General features: G+C 40.5%; 1 protein-coding gene across 1 annotated transcript in view; it reads right to left on the bottom strand.

Moving 5' to 3' along the window:
- LOC122795580 overlaps nt 1-24,109 on the bottom strand; it is a 207,205-nt gene that overhangs the window by 99,190 nt on the left and 83,906 nt on the right. Inside the window, exons 4-5 of the mRNA XM_044063828.1 lie at nt 22,703-22,819; nt 14,707-14,805 (exon numbers count right to left, since the gene is read on the bottom strand). Of these exons, the coding sequence (XP_043919763.1) occupies nt 14,707-14,805; nt 22,703-22,819 (216 nt within the window). The remainder of the gene's footprint in view (nt 1-14,706; nt 14,806-22,702; nt 22,820-24,109) is intronic.

The raw sequence follows: 24,109 nt of genomic DNA, 5'->3' as shown, positions 1-24,109 counted from the left end.
CACAAAAAAGACAATCACCTACTCTGTATCCCTCTAGTGTCAGAGTGGGATGAAAGTGAAGGTTTAAACAATTATAGTCATATTTCCAGCAGTGCTTTCATACATATATACAATGTGCCTCCACACCCCTGCCCCAAAATGTAGCCACCTTCTGGATACCCATTGATGTCACACAGACAATACTGAAAGACCAAACATAACACAGTAACATTTCAATCTGTTGCTGTCAGATATTTACAAACCTCATGCCTCATTACACCTACCTCCAAAAGGCTGCCACCTGTATATGTTTCAGGAAATTAAAAAAATAAATGATCACAGCAATGTACTCCAAATTGTAGCTCCTAGACAGCACACCTTCCCCTACACAATATATAGTGGATTGTCCACATCCCAGAGGTTTTTGAGAAGTTACCCTCCCCAACACAAGCTTAGTGATCTCTGCACACCTCTGAGGTTTGTGAGGAACATTAAAGAAATAATGACTACACAGTCTCCAGTCCCTACACAAGCTATAGCCACCTTCTGTGTACATCTCTGAGGTTTAACTATGAGAAAAATTATGGAAATAATGTCCACAATAACACAACACCCCCCTCCCAACATGCACACAAGCTGCAGCAAACATCTTTGCACACCTCCAAGCAGAGACAGTTTTAGAACAGCTGAGGTTCAGGGCAGAAACAACAATAAATCTATGTCAAAATCCACCTACATGGTATGGGGTGTGGGGCTAATGGGCCCTTATAAGCTGTAACAGTCTGGATGATCTGTGATGCACAATATGCCTTGTTTTTGCAAAATAATGTCCTGTTAACTTTTTTAACTACTACTTAGAAGAGTTTATATATATATGCCCAACAACATTGTGTATACCCACAGACAGAAATAAGTAATATTATTTTACACATACAGACTCATACAGAGAATGGCACTGCCCCTGACATGCCCAGTCTATCACAAGGTGCATAAAAAACATACCCACATGCTGCATGCTTACTTTCATACAAACTAAAGGAATGTCCTTTTACCTACAGCATGTCTTTGGGGTGTTGCTGGAAATCAGAGGGCATGGTTAAACCCACACAGAGACAGAAAGGGCATTCAGACTCCACACTGAAACACACACACAGTTAAAAGCTCAACCAAAGCTAAGTACTGTGAAATGACAAAGCTATTCAATGCATCACCATACTAATAAGCAGCTTCTTTCACACACAGCCTGCTCTTTCCTAACCACCAAAGACAGCCATCTATTGTTGCAAGGCTGATGTTTGTGATGGAATGTAAGAGATGTTAAGACCAACTGGATACTTTAAATACACTGTTAATACCCCCCACTCACATACATACATATGCAGACAAAACACACATGCACACATAAGCCATAGCAACACTAAGTTTTACACTGAGTTCAGCAAATAATGGTAATGTTGATGGAAAGTGAAAGATCTTATTGGCAATGTGTTACTTGGAACACTAACACACACACACACACACACACACACACACACACACACACACACACACACACACACACACACACACACACACACACACATGTGCGCGCGTGAGCACACAGAGACATACACACACACGTGCGTGCGCATAGGACATTACAAGGCTAATGGCCCTGGGGCCCTTTACAAGCTTAGCCAAGAGTTTATCCCCAAAAAGAAACCTCAGTCAGCACCTGTCTTCCCTGTCAATGAGGGACACACGTGGAACCCCTGGGATGAATTTGTGGTTTCCCATCCACTCATTAAGGCTGCGCTTGAAGAAGGTCAGTGAGGCGATCTGTTTGACATGTATGGGAAGTCTATTCCAGAGACAGGGCAGCCTCTGGGAGACAAACCTGTCAATGTCACATATTAGGTTCAGGCCTTTTGAGTGGGTAGTGCATGAGGAGTTAGACTTATGGATATGGAGCATCTCTAGTAGGGCAGGGTCTGAGACTGCCTTGTAGGCAAGACACAGATCACCCCTGAGCAATCTGTACGATACTGAGTAGAGTGATAGTGCTTTGAGCTTGTCAGCATAGGACAGGTGTTGGAAGGCCATGGATTCTCTTTGTGAAGTATTTCAGTGGCCTTTCCAGTTGGTGAAGATGTTTGGAGAGGTACATCCCAAACTGGGCATTATACTCAATTACTGGTCTAATGAGGGAGGAGTATAGAGAAGTAATAACCTCCTTTTTTCTGGATGCAATCCCTTTACTTATGAGATGAACCAAGTAAAAGGCTTTTCTGACCACTGCCGCTACGATGGTTGAATGTGAGGTTATCAGCCTGAGTGCCCAGGTCTCTCTCCACAGGTTGTGTGCTTAGGGGGTTGCCACCGATGTGGTAATCAGTAAGTATCATGTTTTTGCAGAATGGTATGATGATACATTTTTTTGCATTTAGCTAGAGGCCATGACTTTGACACTGGTCATTAGCTGCTGTGAGACCCTCTTGCAGTATGTTAAAATCGTTTGAGGAGTCAGTGACAGCACCTAAGTTACAGTCTGGCTTTCTGCTCTGTCCCACCCATTGCCATCTAGACAATGAGTCATACACAATAGCTCCATAAGTCACTGTACACATCATGGGGAATGGAAGTGAGGATAAAGACCAGAAATTAAGTATGCAGCATTTTGCTTGTAGGCATAAGGCTATTGTTACTTCAGTCACAGTGCTTGTTTAGTTTGATGAAAAAAATGTTGAAGTCAAAAAAGTGCTTCTAATAAAATAGTGACCTAGGCAGTCGCACAGGTCACCTATGCCTAAAGCCAGCCATGTCTATGTTCTACAAAGTATTCAGATCTGACAGAGGACCACTGTGACACACACGGACTGACATTTAGCTGCCACATTGTTACAGAACGAGAAGCCTCTATACCACAATGAGGTAAATCAGTAGCAAGTCCCACAGTGAGATATTACAGTAAGCCTCTGCACTACATCAAGAAATCCAGATACACAGAGAACCATTCACACACACACAGACAAAGACACTAGCTGGCATTTAGTACCAATGTCATTACATTAGAACAAGAATCCGAACCACATTAAGGTAGCCAAGTCACACAGAAGACCACTTAAACTCTGTGTCAGCCAGGCTCAGCCACAGTCACAGTCACCCACATTCACACAGACACAAAAATTCAAACACAGTGACATGTACTCACATGCAAACCAACACAGAGCCACATGTGCTGACAGGAAAACTCACACAGCCACATTCACAGACAAATAAAAACACATGCATAGAGAAACAAAACCCACACAGAGATGCACACCCAGACATACACAGCCATTCAATCCTCCTGAGCAAAAAAAAAATATATTAAACTATCTCAGAATTTTACTATAATCCATTTACAAATGTAAAGCATTAAATGACTGAAGACAGTAAACTTTATTGCTTCATCAGAGATGCCACTCCTAACAACTTGTGACAAGACTGGAAAAACTCCCGTATCAGCCTCAACAAAAAGTTGAGATCCCTCATCAAATCCTCTAAAGCTAGCTATGAAAACGGAATTTCAGCAGACAGTAAAGACAACCACAAGACCTTCTGCAGTTATGTAAAGAATCTCCATGGCAATCCACAGATTTGCGCTGAGCTACTGCATAACGGTACCTCCTACAAAGAGCCAACAGATATTGCCAATATACTGGCCGACAGATTCAGTGCCAACTTTACCCCCCCCCCCCCAAAAAAAAAAAAAAAAAAACAGTCACAATACCAGTAAATTGCCAAGCACTCAGTATTACTACTGCACAGGTTAAAACAGCACTGTCCAAGGCCAAGAATACAGCTTCTATGGGACCTGACAGTATCCTGGATGTGTTCTACATGAACTACAGAGTGAACTGGTGCCTCACCTGTGTGCCCTGTTCAATCACAGCCTCACCTCAGGCTTTTTCCCTACCGAATGGTGCACTGCTACAGTCATCCCTTTCCACAAAGGAGGAGCGACTACAGACCTTGGGAACTATCGCCCCATTAGTCTGACGAGTCTGATATGCAAAGCTATGGAATGCATCATCACAGATGTAATAAACAAGGATATAGGGAATCTCCAAACTCTGGAGTCCACACATTTTGGTTTTGTGAGGGGTAGATTATGCCTGCTCAACCTGGTCAACTTCTATGAGTCAGTCACCAGAGCTGTGGATGAAGGCAAACTGGTTCATAAAGTGTAACTGGATATGGCCAGGGCCTTTGACACTATTCCCCACTCAGGAATCATAGAAAAACTCACTAAGCTAGGCATCAACCCCTACATCACTGCTTGGGTTGCAAACTGGCTCACAGGTATAACCCACAGTGTAAAAGCTGACTCCAAGTCAGACTGCTGACCAGTCATGAGTGGAGTCCCACAGGCTTCGGTGCTGAGTCCTCTCCTGTTTGGTATCAATTTCTCTGAAGTCCAGGCTAACACGAAGGGACTCTCACTGAGACCCTGGTGTCAGAACCATGGCCTTAATCTCAATGCCAAAAAAGTGTCGTCATCCCCTTTGGGAAAAACCCGGTTCGCATGAATTAACACATCAATGGTAGCCCACTGAACACAGAAGGTATTATAACAGATCTGGGAACACAGGTTGACAGCAACCTCTCTTTTGATCACCACACTGCCACTGTGGTCAGAAAGTCCTTCTATGTGGCACATCTCATTACTAAGGGTTTTGCATCCAGGAAGAAAGAGGTCATTGTCTCCCCCTACTCTTTCCTCATTAGGCCAATCATTGAGTACAATGCCCCATTTGGCATGTACCTCACTAAACACCTGCAACAACTGGAGAGGCCATAGAAGTACCTCACAAAGAGGATCCTAGACCTGAAACATTTGTACTATATGAACAGACTTAAAAAATTCCAACTATTCTGTATCATATCGCCTACTTAGAGGCGATCACTGCTTGACTTACAAAGCCATGTCTGACCCACCTCTGTTAGAAATGCTACATCTAAAGAAATCCCAATCCCTCCACACCACATGCTCCAGAGACCTCAACCTCATTACCACAATCCACAAAACATGCTGGAGAACAGGTTCATAACCCAGAGACTTCCCATACATGTCTAGCAGAGCACCTCACTGGCTCTCTTCAAGAGGGATCTTGATGAGTGGATGGGAAATAGAAAATTCATCCCAGGCATCACTCTAGTGGACTTACTCAACAGATGCACTGGGAACTAAGGTCGAGTGGCACAATGCCAGAGTAATCCTAAGGGCTAAGCTTGTAAAGGCTTCAGGCCCATTAGCCTAGTACACACCTATGATTTGCTTCAGAAACAGCCTTGATATCAAATGCATTTACCTTTTCATCAATTGCTGCCACAATGAAATTAATGCTGACTACAAATGTACAGTACGGACTGTCATTTTCATTTAGTCACCAGACTTCTAACTTTATTTAAACATGTTCAGCAGTTTGGAGAAGTGGAAATCACAAAAATGCTGCAACTAATCAGCTCCTTTTCTTGAAAGAAGTAGACTGGAATGAATGTAGATCTATAAAGACATCCACTCTGTTGCCTGCTGAGCAAGCAAAAAAAGCAGACACGAGAATGAACCTCCCATTGCAAACATCCTAACACAAAGACACCCACAGTGCATGCATTCTCTATCCCATGGGTACTCTTACTTTCCTCAGGGCCTTCTCCAGCAGAAAGTTAGTTGAAAGCCCCTGCAGCTATGAGTTTTCTGGGTGCTTAAACATGGTAGTCACTGCATAGGGCCAGTATAAAAAGAAGTGTAAACAAAATACTAACCTCCATTTAAGAGTCAGCAGCACAGTAGGGCTATAAAAATAACTTACTGCACACCAAGCGGACAACTGATGCACAATACTCATGCAAATAAGCTAAACAGTGCAATTAAGAGTGCTAACATAATTCAGAAAAAAACATTAAAACCATTCTGACCGGAGGTGAATTCTAGAGTGTCTGTCAGTTTTGTTGCTAATTCAGAGGAGTTGTAATGTGTACCAAAGCTATTAGAAGAAAAGTACAGTTGTGTACACTTACCATAAATGTAGATGTTAGAGTGTATTCACCGTTGCAGTCATTACATTTGGGTAATCTGCTGGCAGGTTGCCCTCAGTCGGCCTGATTAACAGTCTTGGGTCCTGCATCAGTTGCTGTCCCTTCTTCCATGACGTCAGGTAGTCAGGGGTATAAAACATGCAGCCGACGCCATTACATCAGTTTTTCTTGCCCCAGATGTCAGGTGCCCCCCAAATGGGGAGCAATATGTATATATATATATATATATATATATATATATATATATATATATATACCTATGGTTCTACCTGACATAATTGAAACCCCAGAACACCGACAACGAAATTACCGACACCACATAACCGACAGTGCAAAAACACGAAACCTCACATGCCCGACAACGAAATAACCGACGGTACACAAACACGAAATCTCATACACTGCACACAACACAATAACAACAATCAACAAACAAAACACATCCCCTGTCCATAAACCACACACACAACACAAGCACACCAAAATCCCTACAAACCCACACTAAACCACACATACACAACTATCTACAACCCTAACCCAAACCCTAACCCTAAGGTCCGTCACTATCGCATACTCAGCTAACCCGTGCCCTAACCCTAACTCACTTAACCCGCCCCTAACCCAAAGACTATCACTACAGCACACTTACCTAACCCAGTCCCTAACCCTAACTCACTTAACCCACCCCTAACCCAAACACTATCACTACCACACACTTACCTAACCCGCGCCCTAACCCTAACTCACTTAACCCGCCCCTAACCCAAAGACTATCACTACCGCACACTTACCTAACCCAGTCCCTAACCCTAACTCACTTAACCCACCCCTATCCCCACAGACTGTCAATATCCACACTTACCTTACTCGCACCCTAACGTCCGTCACTACCGCATACTTACACAGCCTTTTCCCATGTCGGCATCCTCGGCGTCGGTCTTCTGCTCGTCGATCTTCTGGCGCTCGCGATTCGCTTGTCGGTGTTTTCCGCTGTCGATGATGTCAGGTAGACCCATAAATATATATATATATATATATATATATATATATATATATAATTTAAAACACAAAAAATATACCTCCAAACAAAAGCAAATACACCAAAAAGGCTTTTAAGCATAGTAAAAGACAGGAGAGGTATAGTAAGAGAAAAACAGGGGGCTAGAGGGTGAGTAACCAGGACTGCAACAGTGAATACACTTGAACATCTACATTTATGGTAAATGTACACAACTGTACTATGTTCTTTGTGTTTCACTGTTGCAATCATTACATTTGGGTAGAATTCCAAAGCTATGGTTGGGAGGATGGATTAAGGCAGCATTAGGAGCAGCTATAAGGCCCTGCAGGACAGCAGTGGCAAAGCCAGCTCTGGATTTAGAGAAGAGAGGTAAATGGTAATGTTTGGTGAACATACGAACTGAGCTCCAGGTAGCAGCTTCTAGAATGTCTCTGGTAGGAAGCCCTCTGAAGGCTGCAGAAGTAGATGCAGCCCTGGTGGAATGAGACCCGATCCCCTTGGGGATAGGTTTACCATGGTGCATCTAGCAGAAACGAATACAATGGCTTATCCATTTGGAAATGGTCTGCTTTAAAATAGCCTTTCCCTCTGCCCCTGCAGCAAATGCCACCAGCAGTTGTTCAGATTTTCTTAGAGATTTTGTCATGTTTAAGTAGAATCTAAGTTGTCTGTGTACATCCAATGAATGCAGAATCCATTCACCCTTGTTCTGTGGATTGGGAAAGAAAGTTGGCAGATGAATAGTCTGATTAAGAGCCACACTGGATACCACCTTAGGCATGAAAGATGGATTGGTCCTGACAGCCACTCTGTCCGGATGAAAAATAATGAAAGGCTCCACTGCCATAAGAGCCTGTAATTCTGAAATCCTTCTAGCTGAAGTGACTGCTAAAAGGAAAGCTGTTTTCCAAGAGAGAAATTTTAGGTCCACAGTAGCAGCTGGCTCAAAGTTTTTCCAAAACAAAATTGAGGTCCCATACAGGAGTTGGGGCTCTCCTGGGATGTCTTAAATTTTTGGCCCCTCTGAGATACTGCTTTAGCAGAGTATGAGAGAAGAGGGGAGGTTATGTGTTGTAATGAGCTGAAATGGCAGAGGCACAGATTTTTATGGAAGAAAAAGATAGGCCCTTTTGAAGCATCTCAGTTAAGTATTGCAGAATCTGAGGAATATTGGGCATTGCTGTGCTTATTCCTTGTGATTGGTTCCAGGCACAGAATCTTTTCCATTTGTCAGCAAAAGATTTTCTAGTACTAGGCCTTCTAGCCTCCAATATGACATCCATCACAGGTTTGCTGAGAGATGTTAAGGGTGAAATTAGTTGATTAGCCACACTGCAAGATTCAAAGTTTGGAGCTGTGTGTGCAGAATTTGGTAGTTCTGCTGAGAGTAGGTAAGGTGTCTGAGGCAGGTGCCACGGAGGAAGGTAGTTTGTCCTGTCTGACTTTTAGTAAGACTTTGGGGAGCAGAGGTAGAGGGGGAAAAGCATAGACTGATAAGAGCATCCACGTTCCAAGATTTTTTGTGATTAATTCTTGTGCAGAATTTGTCCAACTGATATTTCTGGGGTGAGGCAAAAAGATCTATGTCTGGGCTCCCCCATTTGTGTGTCATTTGTGTGTCAACATGTTGAAAACTTGTGGTTCCAGTTTCCATTCATGTGGGTCCATAAGATTTCTGCTTAGTTTGTCTGCCAGAATATTTAGCTTTCCTGGCAGGAATTGAGCTTGCAGATGTATTTGATAAGTCAAGGCCGTGTTCCACAATACCATGGCTAGTCTGCAAAGGGTGTAGGAATGTGTACCCCTCTGCTTATTTATGTATCACATAATTGTGTTTGTCTTTATCATTAGTTGTCCTGGATGAAGGTAGTCCTTGAAGGCTGTCAGAGCATTCTGTACAGCTTGCATCTCTATCTGATTGATATGTAGGTGCATTTGATTTGGGATCCATTTGCCCTGAATGCACTTTCCCGACAGATGAGCCCCCCCCCCAAGCATAGTCTGATGAGTCTGTAGTTAGGGTTTGGGTGGCAGGGAGTGGAGTAAATGACAGTCCCTTGTTTTGGTGGCAAGCTTCTGCCCACCATAGGAACTCTAGTGGCAGGCAAGATATAATAGGAATCATTGTTTCCAGGCTGTGACAATGTTGAATCCATAAACTTTTTAAGCACCACTGAAGTTTCCTCATATGCAGTCTTGCATATGGAATTAGACGAATGCAGGAGGCCATGAACCCCAAGGCTTGCAGAATTTGCCTTGCAGATAGCAGGGTTGTTGTGGCCACCTGTTTGAAGTAAGTCACCAATCTTTTCTGGCATAAGGTAAGTCATCTGGGCAGTTGTATTCAAGCTTGTAATTTTTGAGAGGGTACCACTTGTGATTTCTTTTCATTTATGGTGTACCCTAGACAAGTTAGAACACTTTTTACAAACGCCAGATGCTTTAGAAGAATGTCCTTGTTTTCTGCCTGAATTACACAGTCGTCCAGGTATGGATATATTTGAATATTTCTTTGCCTGCAAAATGCGATTACTGGAGCCAGACACTGTGAAGACCCTGGGTGCAGTAGATAAGCCAAAGAGCAGTGCAGAGAACTGGTAATGCAAGTAGCCTGCTTTGAAGCAGAGGTATCTTCTGCAAGATTCCCTGATTGGGATATGCAGGTAAGCCTCTTTTAAGTCTAGAGTTGCCAACCAGGCATCTTTGCCTAGCATAGGTAGTAACTGTTGAAGAGTCAGCATCTTGAATTTTGGAATGTCCAGAAATGTATTTAGAGTGGATAAGTCCAGAATTGGACGCCATGATTTGTCTTTTCTGGGTACCAGGAAAAGTCTTGAATAGAAACCTTGTCCCTTTTCCTCTTCTGGTACTGGTTGAATAGCCCCCATATTCATGAGGGACAGAACTTGTTTCTGGGCTCCTGCCCACTGATTTGGGGGCAGATCTGGCCATCCGTTTGGGATTGGCAATGTGTGGAAATGAAATCTGTATCCCTGGGATACAATATTTAAAACCCATTTGTCCTGGGTAATAAGTTGCCAGTTTCGTGTATGAAGTCCCAGTTTTCCCCCCAAAGGGGCAGCTAAAAGGTAAGTGCTTGGTGATTGTAGAGGAAAGTCATTGAGAGTGTTTACCATAGGGAGGTGCCTTGTTGTTTCCAGATCTGGAAGTGGAGGCACCCCATTGTTTTGAAATGTTCCTTGTGACTGAAACCTGGAGCCTTTGGAATGTCTGGATTTGACTTGAGTGGCTCTCGAGGGAACTGGAAAGGAACAGTTCTTAGTAGGCCAGTGCCTGCTAAATCCTGGAGGCTGCACTTGTAAGAAATTGTTCACAGCTTGCATAGATTTAGCTTTATCTTCCATCTTTTTTAACACTTCTTCAGCCTTATTACCAAAGAAACGGTCCTGTTGTAAAGAAGCATCCAACGATTTTGCTTTAACATAGTCAGGCAGAGTTTGCTCTTTGAGCCAAGCATGCCTTCTTAGCACAGATCCAGTTACAGCAGCCCTGCAAGAGGCCTCCAAGAAATCAAAACCACATTGCAAAGTATGTTTTCCAACTTGTTCAGCTGAATGTAATAAATCCTGCAAATCTTTATTTTCCACACAGTCCGATATTAACATCATTTTCTGTTTCAGTAGTCTCATGATATGCTGTTGATATTTAAGCATATGAAATTGACAGTTTAAAGCCCTGATTGCCAAGGTTGCAGATGTTTAAACCTTCTTACCCCATCTATCCAGAGCCCTGGAATCTCTATCAGAAGGGGTAGGATTTTTAGCAGTAGAGGCCTTAACGCCCTTGGGACCTGAGAAATGGTTTCAGGATCAGCAGTAGGGTTTTTGAAAAGGAATTTGTGGAAGTCAGGAACCCTGTAGTATCTGTCCAGCTTACTAGGAGCCGGAGGCAGAGAATCAGGAGTCATACTGGATTCTGAAAAAAACATCAGCAACAATGTCTAGAACAGGAGATATAGCCAAAGGCCTATGCTGAGGAAGAAGAAAATCCCTGTCTCTTTTTAGATTCAGAGAAATCCTGACTTTCCCAGAGGAAATGTTCCCTTAAAGTATGTAAAGTTTCTCCAAAAGAGAAATCCTCAGGGGGAGAAGCAGAAGGGATGGAATCTTCTGCATCAGAGTCCTCATAAGTAGGTATAGATAAATCCTGTTCAGTAAAAGAATCAGAAGAAATAGAATCCTGATCTGAATCCTGATCTGAAGATTCTTAGTCGGTGCCTTGCCTAGGCCTCTTAGCAGGAGGGGGTTGGCTACCCCTGATCAAGGTAATTAAATATTCAGCCATTTTCATCATTTGTTTTTAGGCATAGGGGCCTGCACACATGGCCCAAGCATCAGCTTTTTAGACATAGAAGTAGATTTTGATCTCAGTTTTGAAGATGGCGTTGGTTTAATATACAAATCTTTAGGCCTGAAAACACCCTCAGAAGCCGGCTCCGGACCCATCTAAGGTAGAGACATCCACGGGTTCAATACTTAAAGCATCTCGCGGCATACCGGACTCCGAATGGGTCTCAGTAGAGGCCAGAGAATCAAAAAGTAGCAGGTATCAGGGGCTGCGAAAGCTCCTCACTGAGTACCGGTGAACTAGTGACTGGCTTAGGAGAAGCGTTGTCAGTTTTGGACCTCGACGGTCTGTCTCTGTCTTTTTCTTTGCGTTTTTTTAAGTATTCCGGTAGTCAGATTGCTAATCAACTTCATTGCTGGATAGTTAAATCGTGAGACAAAATATTTAGAAGCAAAAATATACCAACGTTTAATAGTGCGTTGATTAAATCTAGCACAAAACTGACAGCAAGATACATTATGATCAGGGCCTAGGCAAGGAAAACAGTACAAATGAAAATCCTTATGCGGTATTTGCTTCTGACAAGTAATGCAATTATTAACTTTTACTGACATCGGTAAGGAGCAAGAAAAAGTTTCCCCAATGGGGTACTTAGCTTTTAGTTGAAGACTTCAGTTCTGAAACTTGAAAACAAAAATTTCAGAGGTTGGCCGACCAGCACGTGCAAACTGCTACGGCTTCAGGCACCGCGCGGCAAGAAAGACTGATGTAATGGCGTCGGCTGCATGTTTTATACCCCTAACGACCTGAAGTCATGGAAGAAGGGACAGCAACCGACGCAGGACTCAAGACTTTGTTAATCAGGCCAACTAAGGGCAACCTGCCATCAGATTACCCAAATGACTGCAACAGTGAAACACGAAGAACATCAGTATTTACAGATGTGCACTAGCAGACTGAAGTTCATTGTATACCATAAGAAAAACTTGCGATTCCCCAGCCACACTTACAGCAGAAGAAAATCTTTAAATTAGTGTTACAACCTCAGAGAACACTGCCTCTGCTGCTATAGCACAGCAGGGCACTACACAGTGAACACAAACACACACAAACACACACACACATATATATATATATATATATATATATATACACATATATATATATATATATATATATATATATATATATATATATATATATATATATATATATATATATATATATATATATATATGTGTGTGTGCTGTGCGTGTGTGTGTTTCTGTGTGTTTGTGTTCATTATATATATATATATATATATATATATATATATATATATATATATATGGGTCCCCTTCAGTTGATTGAACTTTTAAAAGTTCGAACCGCATATGGCTGAGACCATACGATCAAACTTTTAAAAAAGTTTGAACGGTCTGAATGGAGATCCCCGTACAGTGCAGAATGGGAAGATTTTCCTTTTCCGCAATGTAGTGTGATCTCGGAGTTGGTATATTTAAGTAGCGGGGGTGTGGGGGTACAGCCCTCCACATGGGGGGGGGGGGCTTGCCTCCTTGCTACAAACATTTAGTTTTTGTTTTTTTTTAAATGTTCAAACTTTTAAATGTTCAATGTTATGGTCTTGGCCAAGGCCATATGCGCTTCGAACATTTAAAAGTTTGATCAACTGAAGTAGCTCCATATATATATATATATATACACATATATATATATATATATATATATATATATATATATATATATAGATATATACATATATATATATATATATATATATATATATATATATATATATACACATATATGTATATACACATATATGTATAATATATATGTGTGTGTGTGTGTATAAAATGAGCTTGCACTGTGACTATGACATCACTCACTGAGTACAAAACTCAAATGAGATACAGAAGAGCAGTATTACAATGGAACGGTAATAACAACAATGTATTTCAATACTTTTCTGAATGGCATTTCTCTTTCCAGTCTAGTGATAATGATTCTTTCCAAGTACAGCCATCCCCTGCATAAAATGCTGTGCAATCTATTTTTAAAGAGATTTGGGCACTAAAGAAGTGCAGAGAGCACAATGCGGCACTGCTATGCAACCTTAGTGTACCTTAGGGTTCACTGTGAACACTGTTGCTTGAATGGTGCACAATGCTACCCTGCTGAGTATCATTCAAGAGTGTGCATAGTGGCAGCTGCTTTGTACCATTCAAATAATAGTGTGCGCAGTGCTAACCTGCTGTGTACCACTCAAGAGTGTGCTACATGTTGCGTACCATTCAAACAAAGGGGTGCATTGTGCTGCCCTTCTGTACAGGCTCAGTGCACCACTGGGTAGAGTTTTTTATAAGTGCACCTAAGAATACCACAGTACCAGATGGTTCTAGAGTGAAGTATTTCTTACGTACATATACAAACCAAGACAAAAAGGTCCTCATTAATGTGCATGCCAGAAGTTATATAATTAGCCAGTTATTAAAAAAATAAGCAGCTACTGCACTAGAACTCCATTTATCAAACTCTCAAAAATTCAGCTTATTTATTTGATGAAAGACAATGGTCACAGACTCATTAAACAGTCAAAAATCAACTACTTTAGCTGCTTATAGAGTTGTTTTATAAATAAAAGCAATATTAAGGAGCAACTGGTAACTCTCAGGTAAGACCCCAGAGAGACAAGTGTTGCAAAGTAAATGCACCATTAGAGAAATAATCAATAATTACATTGCAATAAAACATGCTTGAAATTTACAACGTATGCTATTTAACTCTGTATGTCCACATTCTCCCAGTAATGCTGTCTATTCACTAAATCACTATCTACAACAAATGCTGTTTCTCGATTTTGCAAATCTATTTTGCATCTCAATGTATGCATTGTTTCAGTGTTAGCTGCACCTCGGTGCATGCATTGTTTCAGTGTTAGCTGTTATTTATGGACAACACTGCTATCTTTTACAAACGTATACTAACTTGGCAAGCTTCCTCTTGAATTACCATGTTTGAAGATCATGTGTAAAGCTGAACCATATGAAGCAGTGCTCAGCATATCCATATCTTTAATTATTACTCTGTTGAAACTAAACAGTCTTATCTGTGGAAGAAATGGCCTTTCAAAATTAACCTTCTAAAATATGTCACAGGGATTTACAGGACATCGCTGCTAGTCTTCCCCACTAAAAATGTGGTTGATAATCCCACCTATTACATACTAGCTGAAGTGATGCTCTCATCTTCTCTAGCTTAATTCCACTGGATTTGTACACATTCTGCTTGCTGTACTAAATTGTGCAGGCCTGTAGTACCAGTACAAAAAAACATACCAAAAAGACACCAGCTGATCCATCCTACTACAGATGTCAGAAGTGCACAGTTGCTGCTGATTTCACATGCAGAAAAGAACCATTTTGAAAGTTTCAGACCTGGGAAACAAAAGGAACAATTTTACAGAACGTAATTAAAAAAGAAAAACTACTTCACTGCTAGAAAATCCTACTGGGCTGTATTGCAAATTAGCAACACAACTAGTTCAAGCATGATAAATACTGACCACACATTTAATCAAATATAAAATAAAACAAAATACATCTCACTGTCACATATCATATGCCATAAAATGTGAAATATAATGCCACATTTCTTTTGTAACATACACACCTTCAATTTTACTAATGGAGATGTATAAATCACTGTAAGGCTGATCAACTTAATGAATAATTTCAAATGTACAAATTCTTCTGCTGGTCTCTAAAGTTCACTGAATCTCGGTTTGACTTTTAAGGGAGGGTCCACATTTAGTTAAAGCCAGGCTCAACGAGTGACAGACTTATAAATCTGTCTGTATAATTTCATGCAATGACCATGTTTTTTTTTTTTTTTTTTTTTTTTTTTTTAAATTATCTAAGTGTAGGATGCTGGGAGTCTCCTCCTGTATGACAGCTCTGGCCCAACAAAAATGGGATGTGGAACTGATGAAAAAAGAGGAAAAGGATGCAGGAGTGTTCATCACATCTGGATTGGACTACCAAAAGCAGAATGAGAAGGGAGCAGCAAACAGAATAATGAGGTATTTCTTCAGGAGAATAGTTTCTAGAAACAAAGATTTAAGGATTTCTTACCATAGGACCATGGTCACACCACAACTTTTAGTGCTGCTTGCATTTCTGACAGCCACACAAGGAATGAGACATTAAGTTGCTGGAAAGATTCTAGATGAAAGTCATCAAAATGATTCACGGGATGAGAGGAAGGGACATGACCAGAGGCTAGAGAGTTGTAGCTGTTCTCATCTGGGACCACCAGAGATGGGGATAGGCTAATTGTGCATACGATCTTTTCATAAAAGTATAGAAAACAGTCATTCTGAACAGGAAAAGGAAATGAAGGAAAATTAACACCTGGAGCAGATTGTAGGATACGACTACTCTCTAGCCTCAAAAAGCAATTTTCAGAGTGAAAGTCATGTACCCAGGGAAGAGACACTCACAGCAAGAGGTTCTCCGGTTCGATCCTCGGCTGGGGTGCCTTCTGTGCCGAGTCTGTATGTCCTCCCTGTGGTCGCGTGGGTTTCCTTCGGGTGCTCCGGTTTCCTTCCACATCCCAAAGACATGCTGTAGGTGGAGTGGACACTCTGGCCCTAGGTGTGAGTGCATCTGTGTGCCTTCTGTGGAAGGTTGGGCGCCGGGCTGGCAACTCAACACTGTAAAACTCCACTGCCAATCATGAGCAGACAGGTGATCTGCTGTTGTGACCCCTAACCAGGAAAAGCCTAAAGAAGAAGATACTTGTCAGTTTGCAGAACACATCTCAAACTCTTTGCACAAGAAATCTATACAGAGGAAAAATTAATGAGGGAACGAATTTCCAAAAATAGGGACAGATGTTTAATACCGCACTTCATAAACATAGAATGTTGTCAGAATACTAGGTTTTGCATTAGCATGCATAATCCAAAACTCATGTCTGTCATAATTTAATTAGTTCAGTCTTCAGTGATTTGCCAGGATACTACAAATTTTATGACCAGCAGAAAATATGAGGCACAAATCTGGGCAATCTGCAAAAATCAGGACAGTTAAGATGTATGGTCTGCAGACTATTAAAAGCTTAGCCAATAAACAAACAAAGGTTAGAATCAAATCCTGCACCCTGTATCTGTGAATTAAAGACTTTACCAATTAGATTAGGACAATAGCGTCCTTTTAGGAGAGACAGAAGTAATCATACTGACTAGAAGAAATTTGGCCACAGTTCCACGGAAATTTTGATAAGTGCCGGGGATTTTTACATCCAGCCAAGTTCAAATCAACTTAGGCAGATGAAACCTTGGTTTAACATCTCAACTGACATACAGCACAGTCATGAATGCAACATGTCCCTCCTACACCGCAGCATTAGTATTGAAAAAGTAATCCAAACACCCTGATGTGAGAATAGAACCTATATTCTTCTGGTCTTCCAGCATAAAATAGGAGTGTGCTTCCTGATAAGTGACTGAGGATCTACAGAGACATCCAAGGAGGGCATGGGACAGCTCAAAAAGTGGAAGGGGGAATTAGGGACATAAGTAAGGTAGAACTTTAAATGCACTTAACAGAAACCACTACACATCAAACATTGTAATATAAAGTCTGAAATGTGCTGCTCTGGAGCAAGCAGCACTGAAGATAATTAACGATCTACATCTTAGAGCAGCATTTATCTGTCTTCTTAACCACTGGTATCTTAAGATTTTCTGGACTCAAACCCACTACAGTGGACTTTGGAGTTGGATGATTTTTAGTCTGGGAGATCACCTCTGACCAATTCAGCGTGAGTGACCCTGCCAGATGTGTGTCACTCCAGTTGGCTAGGCTATAAGGATCAGTGCAGCACAAAAGTCTGACACAAGAAAGGAGTATATATATAAAATCAGATTTAATAAATACAACCTTAAGGAATTATTCCTCTGCATTATGTAATCACAAGAGAAGTAAGAACAATGAAAGTTCCAGGACCCTCCCAAATCCAGAGCAGGAGGTTATTCAGAAAGTAGAGATCCCAGTTTTCTAAATGCTGCCAAACGGCACAGGTTTACCACATATCCTTCCCTGTACATGGAGAAATCAGCTTCATTTTAATGGTAAAATGGTAGTCAGAATCATCTTTCTAGCCCTTTTAAAAACTGCAAACAAACTAGGAAAAAATCTTAAATTTTTCACCAGAATTAAGTCATCAGCAGCAAATAATAACAGAACCTACAACATACAGGTATCAGAATAGTTTTAGTACTAAAGAAACCAGGATACTGTGCTGTTTAATGATACTAACACTTGGGTCAGTATTATGTATCCATCAATGACCCACCCCCACCAGTAACAGTCCTGACAACTCCTTCAGGGCCAGAACTAGCCATGTATCCAATAAAAGTAATAGAAAGTATACATGTTTTATGTGATGCCACTCCCTACAGCTCAGTATCAACTGCCTACAGCTCCCTTCTCTCATTCACTGGTCTATCGTTCCCACCTTAGCCTCCCCACTGGCTCAACATGACGCACATCAGGGGCAGATGAAATTAACCATGCCAGTGAGGCATCATAGGGTAGCCTCATTTATTCCCTCTCTGCTGCAGTCTTGACAAAAATGCAGGGTGGAACCCACTGAGCTAATGCTGCTATTGCAGTAAGCCTAAGAGCTGGCATCATTTGCTCACTCCCACCCTCTTGTGTGTCCAGTCTTTCAAGCGACCATGCCTTCATAAAAACAAAGGTCACCTGAGGTGCAGTAAGAAATAAAATAAAGAAATTGGGTAGTAAGGACTTTATCTCCTAATCTGCCGAAATTGTTTATTATGATGAAGCATGAAAGAAAGAAATATTTTCCGCATCCCAAGAAAATGCCATGCGTGCCATCAATCTTGTATGTTGATGACTACATAAGGATATGGTCTGTGATTTATATTTTGTTTTTGACTTTTTGATGGAATAAGAGTACAAACATACCTTTTGATTCACAAATATGTTCTCTTCCTGTGCTAAATGGCCAGTGTGGGGTGAGTAATTAACATGATGGACCGAATCTCTGATTCAGACATATAGTAAAACCACAAAAGGAAACACCTCATTAGGGACTTGTTGCCATGTTTGTGAAATGAATAGACTGCTGTCAGACCTGACAGCGCAAGTGTTCTCAATACCTGTCCATGCACTGCATTTGCATACACACCTCCTACATTGACAAGCACACACATGCACACACACACACACACACACACACACACGCACACACACACACACACACACACACACACACACACACACACACACACACACACACACACACACACACACACACACACATCTATTCAGCAGCATTTGTGTTCCTACATTTATATTATGGTTGCCACCCTGTTAGAACTGCAGTACACCAGACCTCAGCAGATCCTTTGTTAATATCTTTTCATATTCTTCATGGCATGGACAGGAATAATTATGCTTTGGTGTACAGCTTCAGCAACAATAAAACCTTGCACAAAACATGGAAATAAATGAAGACAAGCAGCTGAAGAACAGCAGTATCACCACTGTTACAGAAAGAATGTCTTTCAAAGAAAAAAGTAACCTGAGGACAATTACATTCAATACAAGACAATATGAAGAATCTTACAGAGTCCAGTGTGTGTGTGTGTGTGTGTGTGTGTGTGTGTGTGTGTGTGGGGGGGGGGGGGTTAGCCAGGCTTTCAGTTCACTGGGATGAAGGCACCATCTCCAAGCAGCATACATAAGAAAAGGTGTAGGCAGGAGCACAAGCTCCATCTTAGCCACCCCCCATGAATAACTGAACTGAAAGGACTTGAAAGCTGCAGGAAGAGTGCCTTACTTATCAGGCACACAACCTGTAGACAAAAAAGTAAAGCGCAACATATTTAAGTAGCAGGGGGTGGGGGGCAGGGGGGCTTACCCCCTGCTTATATTTGGAGACGTGTAATATGGTTTGTTTTTTTATTTGTTTCTGTATGTAGTTGTGCTGGCATGTATTAAATGTAGTTTCCTATGTTGTTTCGGGTCTATAATAAAAGAACAAAGGTGTACTTACCCAAATACATAAACGCCGACACGTCCTCATCGAACTGCGAAAACATCAATAGTCCTGAAGCGCGAAATCCGAAATCTTGAATTGTTATGGATGGACCTTCTGCGGTATAGCTCCATACAGTAAGTGTGTGATAGTTACGGACCTTATTATAGGGTTAGGGTGCTGGTTAAGGTAAGTGCATACAAGGTGGTAAATGCAAGATTTAGTGTAGGGTTAGAAGTAGAATTTTGGTTAGTATGTTGCGGGCAGTGGGGTGGGACGACTATGACAGTTTGAGATTTTGAATTTCGTGGTTTAGGGCGTTCGGTGTATTTGCGGTTTGCGGAATATGTGTTGGCATTTACGTATTTGGGTAAATACACAAGAATACATACATATATTTATATATAGTATATGAATATACACACACAAACACGACTCAAGTATTCAGAAAGGAAAGAAGTTCTACAATTATATGAAAACAATCAGCAATTAATTTTTATTTACTTCATATCTGTTTAAGTGGAGAAGTGTCATTGTACTCAAGCCTCTTTACATGGGAGAGAAAGGAAGAAAAGGTCCAAAAATCTGAAACTAAACATCGGCAGATTATATAAATAACTTTGAATTATTTATAAGATATAGCAAGGTATGCAGATAATAAATACACATACCAATGAACATGCAACAATTCAGTCAGTTGTAATTACATGTAAAAGGTTAATAAATACAGGGGAGGGGGCAAGCAGAATTTACTAACCGCCTTGGAGAGTGGCCCAGCCCAGATATTATTATAAGCATCCCAGTGGAGGTAAGAGTGATGATTTTATCTGAAGCTGTGGGTGGGGGGAGGGGGCTTGGAGGCAGGGAGTACTAAACTGGCATCTAAAGAAGCATGCATATGACCATGATGCCACTGCTTGCACTCAACCAGTTAGAGGAAAAGTTAGGTTCCCTGAAATATATCCTTTGGCAGAACATAATTCCTTTTAGCAATTAGAAGAATCAGCAGAAAAAGGGAATTGCCAAAAAGATACAAGGGTGGTGGCCGTCTTGGAGGCTAGAAGTAACGGTGATGACTCCAGGGGGCGAAACCAATTTGGTTTATACTTGTTCTTTCTAGTCACTGCTACTACTGCCATATTTGTCTGTAATAAACACAGTAATTAAGTGTGGATTTGCCTTTTATTTTCACCTTTGGATTTGGTGTTAAGGCAATGAAAGACTCTTTATGCTGGTCCGTGCTGGTGTGTGATTTAATATTATATATATATATATATATATATATATATATATATATATATATATATATGCACACACACACACATACACACACACACACACACACACACACACATATATATATATATATATATATATATATATATATATGGGAACACTTCACATAATCGAATTATTAAAATCTCGATTTGCATATGGTCGAGACCATATGATCGAGATTTTAATGAATCGAATGTGTGTAGTGTTCCGAAATAACACTTTACTTACCTGAATACATTACGTGCACACAGAGGCAAGTATTGTTGCATGCCTTGTGTGTACGTAATGTATTTTTTGTTTCGTGGTGTTGGCAGGAAGTAAATAAATCTCCTGTTTTGCGCTTCCGCATACAGCGCAAGACGGGAGATTTCCCATCTCCCCACTGTAGCGCGATCTTGGAGTTGGTATATTTAAGTAGGGGGGTGTGGGGGGCACAGCCCACATGAAAGTGCAGGGGCTAAGCCCCAAAAGCAACTTGTGTTTTTTTTTGTTTTAATGGTTTCCCTTCAGAAGTTCGAGTTTCCGAAACTCGAGCTTTTGGTTTCGGTTATTTGTAGTTCGAGATTTCGGAAATTCGATCTTCTGAAGTGAATCCATATATATATATATATATATATATATATAAAAACTTGTATACAAGTTGGGAGTTTATACCCACTGACTACAGTGTCTTGCATACACAGACACACAAAGTCATAACATAAAAGGATTTGCAGGCAGAAATGACAGCAATATGGAAGAAATATACCCACACAGTTACAGTAGTATTAGGAGCAACAGGTCTTATAAAAAAGAATCTACAATTGTATTTAGATACGTTACTGATACATGCAACTCTGTACGAACTGCAGAAGGAATCAATACTGAGCACATTATGGGTGCTACGAAGAGCACTTCTGTCTAATAAAGATTGAAACGATACTAATTTCATGAACTTTGATTACACTTTGACTTAGGAATGTGTGTGCACATATATATATCTTTTGCATACAAACAAAGTGAGTAAAAACTGAGATACAAAAATTACTAACCTTTTCAATCTAACCTCTGGTAGCTAAGTGAATTAGATTAATTTAAGGTCAGTTTGAGGCCAGAGGTAAAAAGGGCTAAAGGCAGTTTAGATTCAGAGGTATTGTCATTTGAAGGGTGTCAAACTCCACAAAAGAATACTGCAAGCAGTCTGAGCCCATTACTACAAAATAGTGAAAAAGTTAAGTCACTTCAGAGGAAGGCAAGAAAAATCTGCCAATATCATACAGAAAGAATGTAACGGAGTTTGGCATTTATACAACTCCTTTTGGAAAGGAAAGAGAATTGACAACATAATAGAATACACCATTACTTGATAATAGTTGCAGTCCAAAAACATGATATGTAAAGGCGGCACCAAACAGCAAAAGGATGGTGTCCGAAGATTGCAGGTAAAAGCACAGAGGAAAGCTACTGCCTCTCCAGCACATTTTTGTCTTCCACATGAATTTGTAAAATCAAAAACCAAAAGAAGGTAGCACAAAATACATGGGATGCCACAATATGGGGACCTGCTGTTTAAGCATTATGTCATCTAACTCAATGGGTAAAAAAAAACAACAGACTTAATGCCTTGAGGTCCCCATTTTCTTTCACAAAAGTCTTTTCTGCTACATTGCAATCTACTAAAGCTGGACAGTGAATATGAATTGTTAAAAAGTCCTCAATGGGAAGGACGTGGTGAATTATGACATACCGGTCATGTGCAAATCTAACTTTCATATCTGTAGAAATGATATTGTCATACACAGGATTTACATTCAAACACTCTCTGGTTTTAAGGTTTCACAAAATGCTGACAATTTTAAGCTGATCACAAAGGTAAATTCAAATAGCTGTCCATCACAGTTGTTGAATTTCTAGGATGGATTAAGCAGTGGCATGTCATGTGAAAAGCAATGAAATGGGTATTCGCTCTAAAATGACAACTTGATTAACAATAAACGTTCTCACCTCTTCTAAGTAAATATGTAGCCAGATTGTTCAATAATGCAATAAGTAGTGCTGGAAGACTGAATATCAAAGTCATGCAGGCAGAAGATGCAGATACTATAACTTTCACAGGTACATCTGCAACACAGAGAAAAATACTAAATCAGGTTAATCTGCAACACAGAGAAAATACTAAATCAGGTTAATCTGCAACACAGAGAAAATACTAAATCAGGTTAATCTGCAACACAGAGAAAAATACTAAATCAGGTTAATCTGCAACACAGAGAAAATACTAAATCAGGTTAATCTGCAACACAGAGAAAATACTAAATCAGGTTAATCTGCAACACAGAGAAAATACTAAATCAGGTTAATCTGCAACACAGAGAAAATACTAAATCAGGTTAATCTGTAACACAGAGAAAATACTAAATCAGGTTAATCTGCAACACAGAGAAAATACTAAATCAGGTTAATCTGCAACACAGAGAAAAATACTAAATCAGGTTAATCTGTAACACAGAGAAAATACTAAATCAGGTTAATCTGCAACACAGAGAAAAATACTAAATCAGGTTAATCTGCAACACAGAGAAAATACTAAATCAGGTTAATCTGCAACACAGAGAAAAATACTACATCAGGTTAACACATTTGAAAACCTCACAGTGAAAATTGCGGTTGATTTTAATGACATTCGCCTTCTGACTGCAGCACAAGGCAACAGCAAGGTGTTTCCCATATCACACTAAAACACGAAGGGACTCTACCAAGATGCCAAGCAATGCAAAAATGGGACTACACACTGACAGAAAGTCCCACATCCATAACTTGTCAAATATGTTCATATTTATTGTCTACATCACTAATGGGGACTTTCCTTTATTTCCTCACTAACCATAGTTTGTACTGAACTGTTATAAATCCTAATGTGTATCACTATGTTGTCAGAATGAAGTCAGCAAATCTTCAGCAAAACAGATACTAAAGAGTATACTGAATATGGTACACATATGTCCCCAAAGCTGCAGACTATAGCACCACATGGTAATGCTCTTCCAACACATTAAATTCAGTCTGAACAGTCAAATAAAGATTTGTGTTGAGCACTTAAGTAATTCAGGCATATAATGTTGACATGAAATGTTTACTTCTTCCCCCAACATTTTTATAAGGCAAAGTTCCATCCATCCACAACCCCTATTTCTGCACATGAGGTTGGGGTATCACTTCTTTAACAGTGACAACCAGAGAACTTGCTGTGAGGCAACAATGCTATATGCTGTGCCACTGTGATATATTGTTTGCATTTCAGGATTATACATTTGCTTTAGTTTGAGCATTCTTATTAATGATAAAATTACTGATCCACCAGTACAGTAGTCATATTTCATTGCACATCCATCATCTAACTCTCTCCTTTAT

This window comes from Protopterus annectens, chromosome 2.part2, assembly GCF_019279795.1.
Source record: "Protopterus annectens isolate FY-2018-M chromosome 2.part2, PAN1.0, whole genome shotgun sequence".
Taxonomy (NCBI): domain Eukaryota; kingdom Metazoa; phylum Chordata; order Ceratodontiformes; family Protopteridae; genus Protopterus; species Protopterus annectens.
This window is presented reverse-complemented; position numbering and strand designations above follow the sequence as displayed.